Genomic DNA, 11,112 nt, shown 5'->3' with positions numbered 1-11,112 from the left:
AAAAAGGGCTGAGGATATGGCTCAGTGGTTAAAGCGCCCCTGGGTTCAATGCCCAATAGGGGCGGGGCGCCACATAAAGTCCAAAATGAAATTATGGACTTCTTGGCCAGAGCGGGAACCACGGTCGAGTCTGGGGGCTCGGGTGGTATTCTGCTCTTAGAACCCACAGTGTTTGAAGAGAGACTGGGAAAGGCACTGGGGAGGAGAGAGGATGCTGGACCAATCCAGGTGGGTGTGAGAACTGAGACTGAGAATTTCTGATTGGCCGCAGGTGCTCTTGCCCAAGTAAACTCCAGGGGTTCTTGCGAGGGAGGGCGCCAAAGGGAAGCCTCAGACCTGTCCTGAGTGTCCTGGGGAAGCTGGGCAGGAAGGAGAGCCTGGGAGGAAGCAGCTCTTCCTTCCTCGCCCTCGACCTCGCCCTCACCCTCTGCAGATGCCCTCCTCTCCCAGACCTCCCTGCAGCTGCGCATAGTGAGCAAAGGACGAGGCTGGTACAGGGTCTCCCTCACCTGGGCTTGAATCTGGGTCTGCTGTTTTCTAACAGCATGATCCTGGACAGGTTGATTTACCGTGTGTGTGTGTGTGTGTGTGTGTGTGTGTGTGTGTGTGTGTGTTTTACTGGGGATTGAACTCAGGGGCGCTCAACCACTGAGCCACATCCGCAGCCCTATTTTGTATTTTATTTAGAGACGGGCTCACTCAGTTGCTTAGTGCCTTGCTTTTGCTGAGGCTGGCTCTGAACTGCCTCAGCCTCCTGAGCTGCTGGGATTACAGGCATGCAATACCACACCTGGCCTTTCTTTAGGCTCTCTCTTTTTTTTTTAAGAATTTTTTAATATTTATTTTTTAATTTTGCGGTGGACACAACATCTTTATTTTATTTTTATGTGGTGCTGAGGATCGAACCCTGCGCCCCGCGCATGCCAGGCGAGCGCGTTACCGCTTGAGCCACATCCCCAGCCCTCTTTAGGCTCTTGAGGGCTCCTGGACCTGGGGCTGCTGGTCCCAGGGGATGACATCTTGGCATCTTAGACCTGGAAGGACCCGGGGCTGGCCCTGGGTTTGACCCACAGCACCAAGAGAAACAAGGAAAGAAAGGAACTGGAGGACTCTTACAAGCCCTGAAGGGCACCTGGCATCTGTGGACAGCAGACTGGGCTAGGAATTCTGAGTACTCTGTTCCAAATTTACTCAGTGACCTTGGGTGACCTCTAGTGGCAAAGTATGACAACACGGTGTCCCAGCAAGGATGTGTTTGTAGGTTTGTACAACATTTAGTTGGTATGTTTGCCTTTGTAGCAGTACTGGGTAGAAATGCTGTGTGTGTATGTGTGTGTGTGTGTGTGTACCAGGGATTGAGCCCAGGGGTGCTTTTACCACTGAGCCACATCCCCAGCTCTTTTTGTTCTAAAATTTGAGACAGGGTTTCACTAAGTTGCTTAGGGCCTGCAATCCTCTTGACTCAGTTCCCGAGTCACTGGGATTACAGGCATGTGCCACCACACCCAGGCTCCCGGCCCTTTTTGAGACTGGATCTTCCTAAATTGCCCAGGCTGGCCTTGAACTTGTGATCCTCCTGCCTCGGCCTCCTGAGTAGCTGGGCATACAGATGTGCACCACTGTGCCTCACTCTTCCCCACTTTAAGCATGCCTGTGTGGCTTGCCCAGCCCGTCTCTTCCTCTGGTGCCTCCTCCTCCCTCCTCCTGGGCTTTCTCCTAGCTGCTGGTCCTGCCTGTTCTCTACAGAACACTTTCTCTGGGTCCTGCCAGCCCCAGGCCGGCTCTGAGACCCGTGAGGCTGGGCTGAGCCCCTGTGCGCGTTTCTGGGGTAGTGAGTGGGGGCTAGTTGCAGGTCCTCAACTGAGGCTTAGGATCCCAGGGACATTCCTGATGAGTCCCCACCTTCCTCCAGGAAGGCTTTTGGTCTGCAGTGGTCCTGCCCAGATGTCCTGTGACCCTTTCATGGGGGTCACAGTGCACACCCTTGCCTGAAAGACCCACCAGGACCTGGGTGGGCACAGAGTGGGGTGTGGCTGGGACTGAGCCTGGGACTGTATTTGGCCTTGGTTTGGGGGTGAGGCTCTTTCGGGCTTGTTTTGGAACTGGGAGAGGAGGCTCCCCTGGGATTTGAGTGGGTCGAGCCTAGGCTTAGTTAGGGCCTCTGGGTGCTGCTCACACCCGCTTGCCCTGATCTCATACTGCCCTGCACTGTCGTCTGCCTGTCAGTGACCTCTACAGCAGGTCACAGGGCCATGGTGGGTGCAGCCTCTGTCCCCAGACCCTCCTGGGGCGGCTGGAACACACACAGACCCTCTGGGGAGCTCAGGCAGGGTCTGCTGCTCCCCATTTCCACCCAGCGTCCCCAGTGTTCCAAGGCAGCAGCTGGTGAGGAGGCTTTGGCTGGCTGGCTGGTGTCCTGGGGTGGCATCTCCTTTCCACTAATGAGGGTGCAGCCCAGAGCTCACCCTGTGGCTGCTTGGGGTGACAGGGTGAGGTCACCCAGGGCAGGTGATCCGGTCCCCACCTCCTCCCTGAGCTTCTGGGACACTGGCCTTATTCCCGCTCCGAGGCTGCTCCCTCTGCTGGTCTGCCTCAGCCGCCCTACTTAGGGGTCCTGGCCCTGAGGTGTCAGGGACACAGGGTTGGGGATTTCTGGTCAGAGGGGGAGCAGGGCAGCCGGGGAGTGGGGGTGGGGTGGGGGAGGCGAGGAGAAGGAGGGTTTGGGGCCCCAGGGCCCCGATTTTACCAAAAGCACAGTCACAGACCCTGAGTAGTGCTCAGCCTTCTATTGGAGACTCTGCCTCCCTGGGACAGGGGTGTCCAGGTGACCTGAGCATTCCCAGAAGAGTGGACGGGCAGGGGCGGGGGTCTGGTGCTGTCCACTTGGGGACGTGGCGAGCTCGCGCGTGTGTGGGTGCTCATGAAGTGCTGTTGACACCAGGACCCAGGGCCGCATCCCCCGGGCAGCCTAGGGACAGGCAGCCCTCACTCCCGAGGCCTTCCGTCTCCCTGGACGACGGTCCTTCAGGGGTCCTCGGCCCGTGTCTCTCGGGGCTGGACCCACCCCTGGGCGGCCCGGTGGTGCGTGTGCGTGGGGCGGAGGAAGGGCCGGCCGAGGGCCCCCGGGGCCTAGTCGTCCTTGTCCTTGGCCCCATGCTTGAGGATGCGGGTGAACTCCACGTAGTTGAAGTTGCCCTTCTTGTCGATGGGCGCCTCGCGGTACATCTCGTCCACTTCCTCGTCCGTGAAGCGGTCTCCCATGGTGGTGAGCAGCTCCCGGAGGTGGTCCTCATGGATGGAGCCTGGGGGCCGGGCCAGGGTCTGTGAGGGCAGGGACCTGGGCTGGACGCACCAGACCCCGACCCGCCAGCCCACCGTCCTTGCAGACCTCATGGCCAGAGAGAGGCCAGGAAGGTGCCACCCTAGTGTGCTCAGCTCAGGGAACAGGGGACTTGGGCCGGAGGGCCCAGGAGCGCTGCCGGGTCTACCAGAAAGAGCTCTGCCCTAGTCCTGTCTGCAGGGCGCGGGGCTGTGGGTGCAGGGAGTGTTGGGCACACCGTTTTACAAGTGAGCTCTGCAGTTCCACAGCCTGAGTTGGAATGGTAATCTCCAATCTTTGCTGTGTGACCTTGGGCAAGGTACCTAAGCTCTCTGTGCCTACTTGATCTGGAAAACAGGGCTGAAAAATCCCAACCTGGCAAGAGAACTATAAAGATGGGAAAATGTTCTGAACATGCTGGGGCCAAGGCAGACCTGGGGCCACTGAGAGTCCACTGTTGCCACCTTCACTCAGCATGTTCCTGGGGACAGCTATCTGCGGGACAGAGGATCTGGCTGGCTGGGACTGGCTTCTGTTCCTTGTTGGCAAGAAGGGCGCCTGACTTGATTTCTGGAAAGCTCTACAGCAGAGGGACAGTAGGGGTGGGGGTGGGGGTGAGACGAGGAAGTGGGGCGTCTTGGTGGGCCTGGGCTGTCCTGTTAGTGGCCCAGGAGAGAGCAGGAGGGGCCTGGCTTTGGCTGCTCTGGCAGCGGCACGGGAGGTGCCTGGTGGCCGCGGGCTAACCTGAGGCCTCCTCGTCGAAGCAGGCAAAGGCGTTGCGGATCACGTCCTCTGGGTCGGTGCCGTTCAGCTTCTCCCCGAACATGGTGAGGAACATGGTGAAGTTGATGGGCCCCGGGGCCTCGCTCATCATGCCCTCCAGGTACTCGTCTGTGGGGTTCTTCCCTGCACGGGCGGGTGGGCCGTCGGTGCTGCGTCCAGGCCCGCCTGGCACTGCCCTCCCGGCCCGGCCCAGTGGCCAGCTTGGGCAATGGACAGCACGGTGCTGTGGCAGGCGGCCTTCTGATTTGAGGCCTGGCCCGGCTGCCACGGTCCCCGGCTGCCACCACCAGTCACCCTGCCCGTCTGGTAGGAGCATCCCTCCCCTGTGTCTGCGCACCAGTGACCCCGTGAAGACAGCGTTGCCATTCCCACTCCATAGACAGGCAAGGAGGCTGGTCCAGGGCCACCCAGCCAGTAAACAGGGAGCATGACACCAAACCATTCGAACCCAGGTAGCCTGACCTTGAGCTCCAGACAGAATTTCAAAAGTGGTCAGAGTAGCAAGTTTTGGTGTCACGCAGGCCTGGATTTGCACCCCAGCTCTGTGCCTTAGTTTCCCATGTCTCTTAGGAGCACTGTGAAGATGAATAAGGTAACGGCTGCAAAACACCTGTAAGGATGAACTTATGGGCTCATCCAGCTCTACCACTTAGATGTGTGACACTGGACAAATTACTTAACCTCTCTGAGCCTCAGTTTCCTCCTTTAGGAATGATAATCATGTCTACCAGATAGGGAGGAGCCTTCGACGTCCCTATGGTTGCTGAGTCCCTATGGGATGGTTTGTGAAGCTGAGGCTTGGGAGAGCTAGGACCTGCAGGACTCGAGTAGAGCACCTAGGGCCACCCCACTCCCCTGGCTTCTGTCCCCCCCTTGGATGAAACTGGAGGGCCCCAGGTGAGAGCCCTGCTGGGCGACCTCCTGGGAGAGGGAGGCTCCAAGTGAGCCTGGCCTGACTCTAGAGAACCTGTCACTCCTACTCGGCAGGCAGGAGCCAGGGCACAGACGGGCAAGGAGCCGGTCCAGGGCCACACTGCCAGGGGAGGCAGCGTCCAGGTGAGCCCCCCTCAGGTGGCCTGTTCTCACCAGCTGCCTCAGGAGGGTGTGGGAGGCCAGGTGCCCGTTACAGGGGCAGGGAATGGGCAGCGCTAGGGCCTTTCCGGGTGCTGTTGGCTTGACGCTCTTGGCTTGACCACACGCTGCCCAGTGATGCCGGACTTCCTGCCTGGCTCTGGCCCAGGTGCCTTCACCAGGACGACAGCGCTCCAAGAGCAGCTGCCCACGGCCAGCACATGCGGAGCAGTGGCCTGGCCTCTGGAGCGCGGTTTCCTCACTGAGCAGAGTGAGTTGGAAGTGAGCCTTGGGCCCTCAGGTGCCAAGATGCTGACTGGAGAGGTCACTGAGGTGAGGGAGGGGCTCCTGTCCCCCGCCGGCTCAGCCTCCCCCTACAATGGAGCCTGCAGTTCAAACTCCTCTTCCTTCTTCTTTAATTCAGAGACCCAGTCTCACCAAGTTGCACAGGAGGACCTTGAACTTGCCCCCTGCCTCAACCTCCCAAGTCACTGGGGTCGCAGGCTTGTGCCCCCACACTGGCCCACAGCTCACTCTTTCATTCAGCTGCCAGTCCTCTATTTTTATTTACTTTTGTGTTTTTAAAATGATTTGTTTGTTTCTTATTACTGTTATCTGGTACTGGGATGGAACCCAGGGGTAGGTTTACCACTGAGCCACATCCCAGCTCTTTTTATTTTTTGAGACAGGGTCTCTAAGTTGCTGAGGTTGGCCTCAAACTTGCAATCCTCCTGCCTTAGCCTCCTGAGTCATTGGGATTACAGGCATGTGCCACCATGCCTGACCCAACCCCCTTCTTTAAATCAAATGTCACTGGGCGTCCGATTAATGCATCTGCCCAAGACGGCCCCACTCTGCCGTCAGCCTGAAAATCCTGTGCTGGACCCCAGACACATTCCGGAACTGCTCTTTGCCTCAGTTTCCCTGTCCATGGAGTGTGTGAAGCACAAGCAGCTGCCCCCAGGGCGGCTACCACAGGACTTGTGACAAAGGAAGTGCTCAGGAAGTGCGGAGCAGCCCTGCAGCCCCTGGGAGCCCGCACCACCCGCTGGCCTGGTCCCTGCTCACCTAGGGAGGCCAGCATGTCATGCAGGTCCTCCTTGTCGATGAAGCCGTCCCGGTTCTGGTCGATCATGTTGAAGGCCTCCTTAAACTCTTGGATCTGGGACTGGTCAAACATTGCGAAAACATTGGATGTGGCCCGCTGTGGCCTCTTCTTGGTGGTCTTGGCCTTGGCCCGCTTGCTGGACATCTTGGCTTGAGGTGGGTGGAGCTTCCCTGCAGGGAGGGGGTGCAGGGCATACCTGGGTCAGGGGTTCTCCCTGTCTCCCCCAGATGGCTCTCGGCTGCAGGCCTGGCCTTCACAGCCTCCCACAGGCTCAGGCCTCCCAACACCCAGTTCTTCACAAAGGCAGACACTAGGGATTGAACCCAGGGGTGGGGACACTTAATCACTGAGTCACACCCCCAGCCATATTTCTTTCTTTATTGGAACTGGGGATTGAACCCAAGGGTGCTTAACCATTCAGTCACATCCCCATCCTGCCCTTTTTAAAATCCCCATCCCTATTTATTTCATATTTTGAGATAGGGTCTCACTAAATACTGAGGCTGGCCTTGAACTTTCGATCCTCCTGCCTTAGCCTCCCAAACTGCTGGGATTACTGGGGTGCACCACTGCACCCAACTGGGCTCTGTGATCTTGAACAACTTCCTCTCCAAGCCCGAGCGTTCTCCTCTGGGAATGGGGATAAACTAACCAAGTGCTTGAAAAGCACCTGAAATGGTCCTGGCATAGAGTCAGGTATTTTTGCTCTGAGCGGGTAGAACATTTAGGACTAGACGTGTATGTCCTTTAATCCTGACAGCACTCACTGCCCGCTCTCTCTCTCTCCAAGTGGAAAGATGGGGCTCCATGGGGGACGCAGAGGGGGGTTCTGCTGGGCCTCCTTCTAGGAACCCTGGGACCCACAGGAGGGGCCTGACCAGCAGGCTGCATGCCTGACATTCCTCCTCCCCCTCAGCCCTCCCCATCCCGCGTGCTGCTTGTGGGAGGCTCTGGGAACTCTGAAGTCCACCCCCCACACTGCATGTCCTCCCAAGGCAGTCTGCCAGCCCCTGGGCGAGTGACAGGCCAGTTCTGGGCCCTGTCCTGTGCTTTCAGGGGACTGAGGTCCCCAGGCTGAGGGGCCAGTTTCTATTCTCATTGTGCAGATCCAGCCTAGCATCTTTGTCCCATTCACTGGCCTCTTGGAAGCGCTGGGAGGTTCCTGCTGCCCCCAGCTCCTAAGTAAGCCTGTGTCCTTCAGCCTGGCATTCAAGGCTGTGAGAGCCCTCCTGCCTCTCCCAGCCCGCACCCCTCCCTTCTCCATCTTGTGCCCAGGCCCCAGGCTTCCTCCCAGGCCCACCTGCAGGGCCCCTTCTTCTGGGCCAGGGCCGGGCCGGGAGCTGCTCTCCCCACCCTTGTTTGACATCCACACTTGAAGCCCTCTCTCCCTCATCCTGGGGCCAGCCGACTGGCACAGCCACGGCCACCATGGGCTGGGGATGCTTGGTGAGTGAATGGCTGTCTGAGGGCGGTCTGCTGCACAGATGGGAAACTAAGGTCCTCCCTGAGTCTTTGTCACAGCTGTGGGGACTATGTGCCAGAAGGCCTAGTCCTGCTCCCCTCAGCAGGCAGAGGCCCAGGAGGGGGGTTGTTCCTCTCTCCTTGGTTCCGGTTCCGAGCCCTGGTCCAGGGTCTCCTCTGCCTGTGCTACTGCTCTTCATCCAAGATCCCACGAGGACACCTTTCAAATCATTCCCAGACCTTGACCTTTTGCTTGCTTCCTTCCTTGTACTGGACTGAACCCAGGAGGGCTTTACCACTGAGCCCCATCCCCAGTTCTTATTTTTTTTTTTTAATTTTAAATGGGGGTCTCGCTAAGTTGCTGAGGCTGGCCTTAAACTTGTGATCCTCCTGCCTCAGCCTCCTGAGTAGCTGGAACTACAGATGCACACCACCATGTCCAGCTGGCCCTGGGCCTATGGAAGCTTATGCCCGAGCTGGGGTTTGGCCAGTCCAGTATGTCCTTGGGGCCATAGTTGCCTGAAGTCTTGAGACTGGCTGTCTGTAGCCCACCTGAGTGGGAGTGGGAAAAGTGCTGAGGGTAGGGAGTGCCATTGTCCCCAGAAACCCACCCCCTCCTCTCTGTGGCTTAGAGGGCCCAATTCTTCCCAAGCCCATTGTTCTCTGGGAACCTGGACTCATGGTGAGCAACAAAGGCTGCCACAGAAGTCCACTCTGCCCTCCAAGGCTGAGGTGGTCATCACTGTCACCATCTGCCTGCAGAGCTCTAGGGCAGGTGTGCCCAGGCTCACCCGTGCTCTCTCTGAGCCCACCGGGGCACTGTGCCTTTGAGGCCACCGGTCCCCAGCATGTGAAGGCCAAATAAGGTGTGCAGCCAGGATGTGGTGAGGGCACCAGGCCCCTCTGTCCACTGGCGTGACCTTGGGAGGAAGGGGTAGCGGCTCCAGGTGTGCGGTTCAGGCAACAGGCAGGAGAAGGCGAATGTGTGCCCCTAAGGGGTGAGGGCCAGTGGAGACCAAGACCCTGGCAGGCTTGGGTTGGGGGGCAGCAAACTGTGCCCCTAGGTCCTTGAGGCCTTGACAAGGAGGCTGACCATGCAGCTCCCCCCAAGGGGCCAAGGCCTGTCGCCACAAGCAGGTTGAGAGACCAGGGTCAGACACAAGCCAGGGGCCTTGGGCCCTGGAGCCAACCCTTCCTCCTCCCCAAGGTCCCAGACACCAAAGACCAGACAGTGGGTACTTGGCCTGGCTGTGACCAGATGTCACCTTTCTCCTATAGTGTCTGAAATTCTACCATAACAGCAAAGACCTGGGTAGAAGCCAGATCAGGCCTGTGTCCCCTTGCTGTGACTGGGCGATGCCAGGGGCCCTGCTAAGGGCTCCCCTCATCTGAGGATGAATTACTTGACTTCCCTCAGAGCTGCCAGAGCTGGAGGCTGAGAAGATGGCCCAGAGGGGGGAAGCTCCAGGGTCAAAACACACAGCACTTGGTGTGAGTGTGTGTGTGTGTGAGAAAGACAGACAGACACACGCTCCTGGTCACCATCCCTCTCTCCTGCCCCAGGGTGTGGAAATGGGATAGGAGAGGGGACATGGATGCTCTGGAAGGGCATGGAGGCTGGCAGGGCTCAGTATCCCAGAGGCACATGGCTTCTTGAGTCAGGGAGTGCCGGCCACCTCAACACCCCTCTGGGACCCCCGAGTTCTGGGCGTGGAGAGGCAGAGCGGGACAACTTGTTCCCTCGCCAAAGGACCACTGTTTCCCAGATCCGGGGACAGTCCCGCTGCCGCCCAGCCCCAGGCTCGGACCCCCGTGGGAGCGAGTGAAGTCGCAGCCCAGCCCGCACCACTGTCCACGCCCAGCAGACCCTTGCCTTCCCTGTCCCTGGGTCCTGCGCAGAGCCGGTGACGGCCGCGTCGCCTGCCAGTCCGACCACCTACTGTAGACACCCTGCGCTGGCCAGGGCGGGCTCCCACCTGGTGCCGAGAGGCGCTGGGGCGCGGAGAGGCGCGGCTGGCGATGCGCTCTGCCGGGGGCTCTGGCTCTGGCCAGGGTTGGGGCTCCCGCTCCGGCCGGGGCGGGGGCGGGGCCTGCGCCCAGGGGCGGGGCCGGGGCCGGGGCGGGGCCAGGCGGCGAGGCGGCCGCGCCTTACAAGGCAGAAGAATGTGCGTGCTGGGCCGGGCGGGGCCCGTGCGGAGGGGCCGCGCAGCCCCCCGGCCTTATTTGGCCTTCACGTGCAGGCGGGGAAGGGGGGCAGTCGGTTGACCACCCCCTTCGTTGCCGCTCCTGTCTCCAAAGGCGACAAGGCCCTTCTTGGGTACAGGGAGGGCAGGTGATGGGGGCGAGGAGGCAGAGCCTCCGGGGGTCCCCGCGCTCAGACTCCTCCCCGCATTTTTTCCCGAAGGCCCTGCTGTCCAGCGCGAGCCCCGTGGGAGGACTGGCTCCCAGCAGGCCAAGTATGGCCTTTTCCAGTCGGAGGCTGAGCTGGACAACTTGCATGTCGCAAAGGACCAATCATCCTCAGGCCAGGGGCCAACACAGCCTCCTGGGGAACTTTCCAGCACCCAGTTACTTACTCTGTAAGCCGTAAGGGGCACCTGCTATCCGCCTGGCAAGGTGCTGGGGACGCAGCGGTGCGCCACGGCCGCCCCCCAGGACGCGCTGTGTTTGTGGAGGGCGATGCCACGAGCGCTTAACTCCGAGCGTCTAGGACTGAGGACGAGGAGCCTGGACGGAGAAAAAAGCAGACGAGGGCAGAGTGACTGGGGTGTGTGGTCCGGGAAGTGACTTCTGAGCAGGCTGCAGTGGTGGAGTGAGCCCCGAGTGGAGCTCCCTGGGCTCCGGGCCAGGGAGCGGCAGGATGGGGTCTGAGAAGCAGGAGGAACTGTTCAGCGGATCTGAGCAGAAGGGAGGGCGACCTGCTTGTGTCTGCACCCGGTCCCCCTGCAGCCTGCCTTGGATAGACGAGGGGGTCCTGGACGAAGCAGGGAGAGTAGGGAGGCCGCCCAGCCCCGACGGTTCGGTTCCGACGGGAGGCGAGCAGTGCGGGTGGAGAAGGGTGGGCTCCCGGGCGTGTTTCTGTTGGTGCAGCCAATAGGGCTGCGGTGCACGGGGGTGGGGTGAAGGGGAAAATCAAGGTTGACTCCAAGGTTTTGGGTCTGAGCAACCGGAAAGATAGAGCTGTTATTTCCTGAGATGCGGGTGGGACACTTGTGGGTGGAGCAGGTTTTGGGAGTGATTTTCATTTAGACATATTAAATTAAAAAAAAAAAAAACTTTATTTTTTTTTTTAAGTAAGTTCAGGCTTACAATAAAGTTACAAGAATTGTACAAAGTACTCCTGTATACCTTCATCTAGGTTCTCCTTTGG

General features: G+C 59.4%; 1 protein-coding gene across 3 annotated transcripts; it reads right to left on the bottom strand.

The window, feature by feature from the left end:
* Positions 1-2,771: 2,771 nt before the first annotated feature.
* Positions 2,772-10,776, bottom strand: Myl9 (myosin light chain 9). Of its 3 annotated transcripts, XM_046433848.2 has the most exons (5): positions 10,661-10,776; positions 10,319-10,469; positions 6,242-6,451; positions 4,064-4,225; positions 2,772-3,302 (listed from the first exon to the last, which is right to left on the bottom strand). In XM_046433848.2, the coding sequence occupies exons 3-5, from the start codon at positions 6,423-6,425 to the stop codon at positions 3,130-3,132; spliced, it is 519 nt and encodes a 172-aa protein (XP_046289804.1). In that variant the 5' UTR covers positions 6,426-6,451; positions 10,319-10,469; positions 10,661-10,776; the 3' UTR covers positions 2,772-3,129. The 3 variants fall into 3 exon arrangements, with proteins under 3 accessions (XP_046289804.1, XP_046289803.1, XP_046289802.1); XM_046433847.2 differs by having other exon boundaries at positions 10,319-10,764; XM_046433846.2 differs by lacking the exons at positions 10,319-10,469; positions 10,661-10,776 and adding an exon at positions 9,719-9,860.
* Between the last annotated feature and the right edge of the window lie 336 nt (positions 10,777-11,112).

The sequence above is a fragment of the Marmota monax genome, unplaced genomic scaffold, assembly GCF_021218885.2.
Source record: "Marmota monax isolate L192 unplaced genomic scaffold, Marmota_monax_Labrador192_F-V1.1 WCK01_AAM20220418_F8-fsc00014, whole genome shotgun sequence".
In the NCBI taxonomy this organism is placed as follows: Eukaryota; Metazoa; Chordata; class Mammalia; order Rodentia; family Sciuridae; genus Marmota; species Marmota monax.
This window is presented reverse-complemented; position numbering and strand designations above follow the sequence as displayed.

Coding starts and splice junctions, on each gene's coding strand:
- Myl9 (XM_046433848.2), bottom strand. CDS start 6,425: ATGTCCAGCAAGCGGGCCAAGGCCAAGACCACCAAGAAGAGGCCACAG. Junction 4,226..6,241: donor TGACATGCTGGCCTCCCTAG/GTGAGCAGGGAC, acceptor CCGCCCGTGCAG/GGAAGAACCCCACAGACGAG. Junction 3,303..4,063: donor CTTCGACGAGGAGGCCTCAG/GTTAGCCCGCGG, acceptor CCCGGCCCCCAG/GCTCCATCCATGAGGACCAC.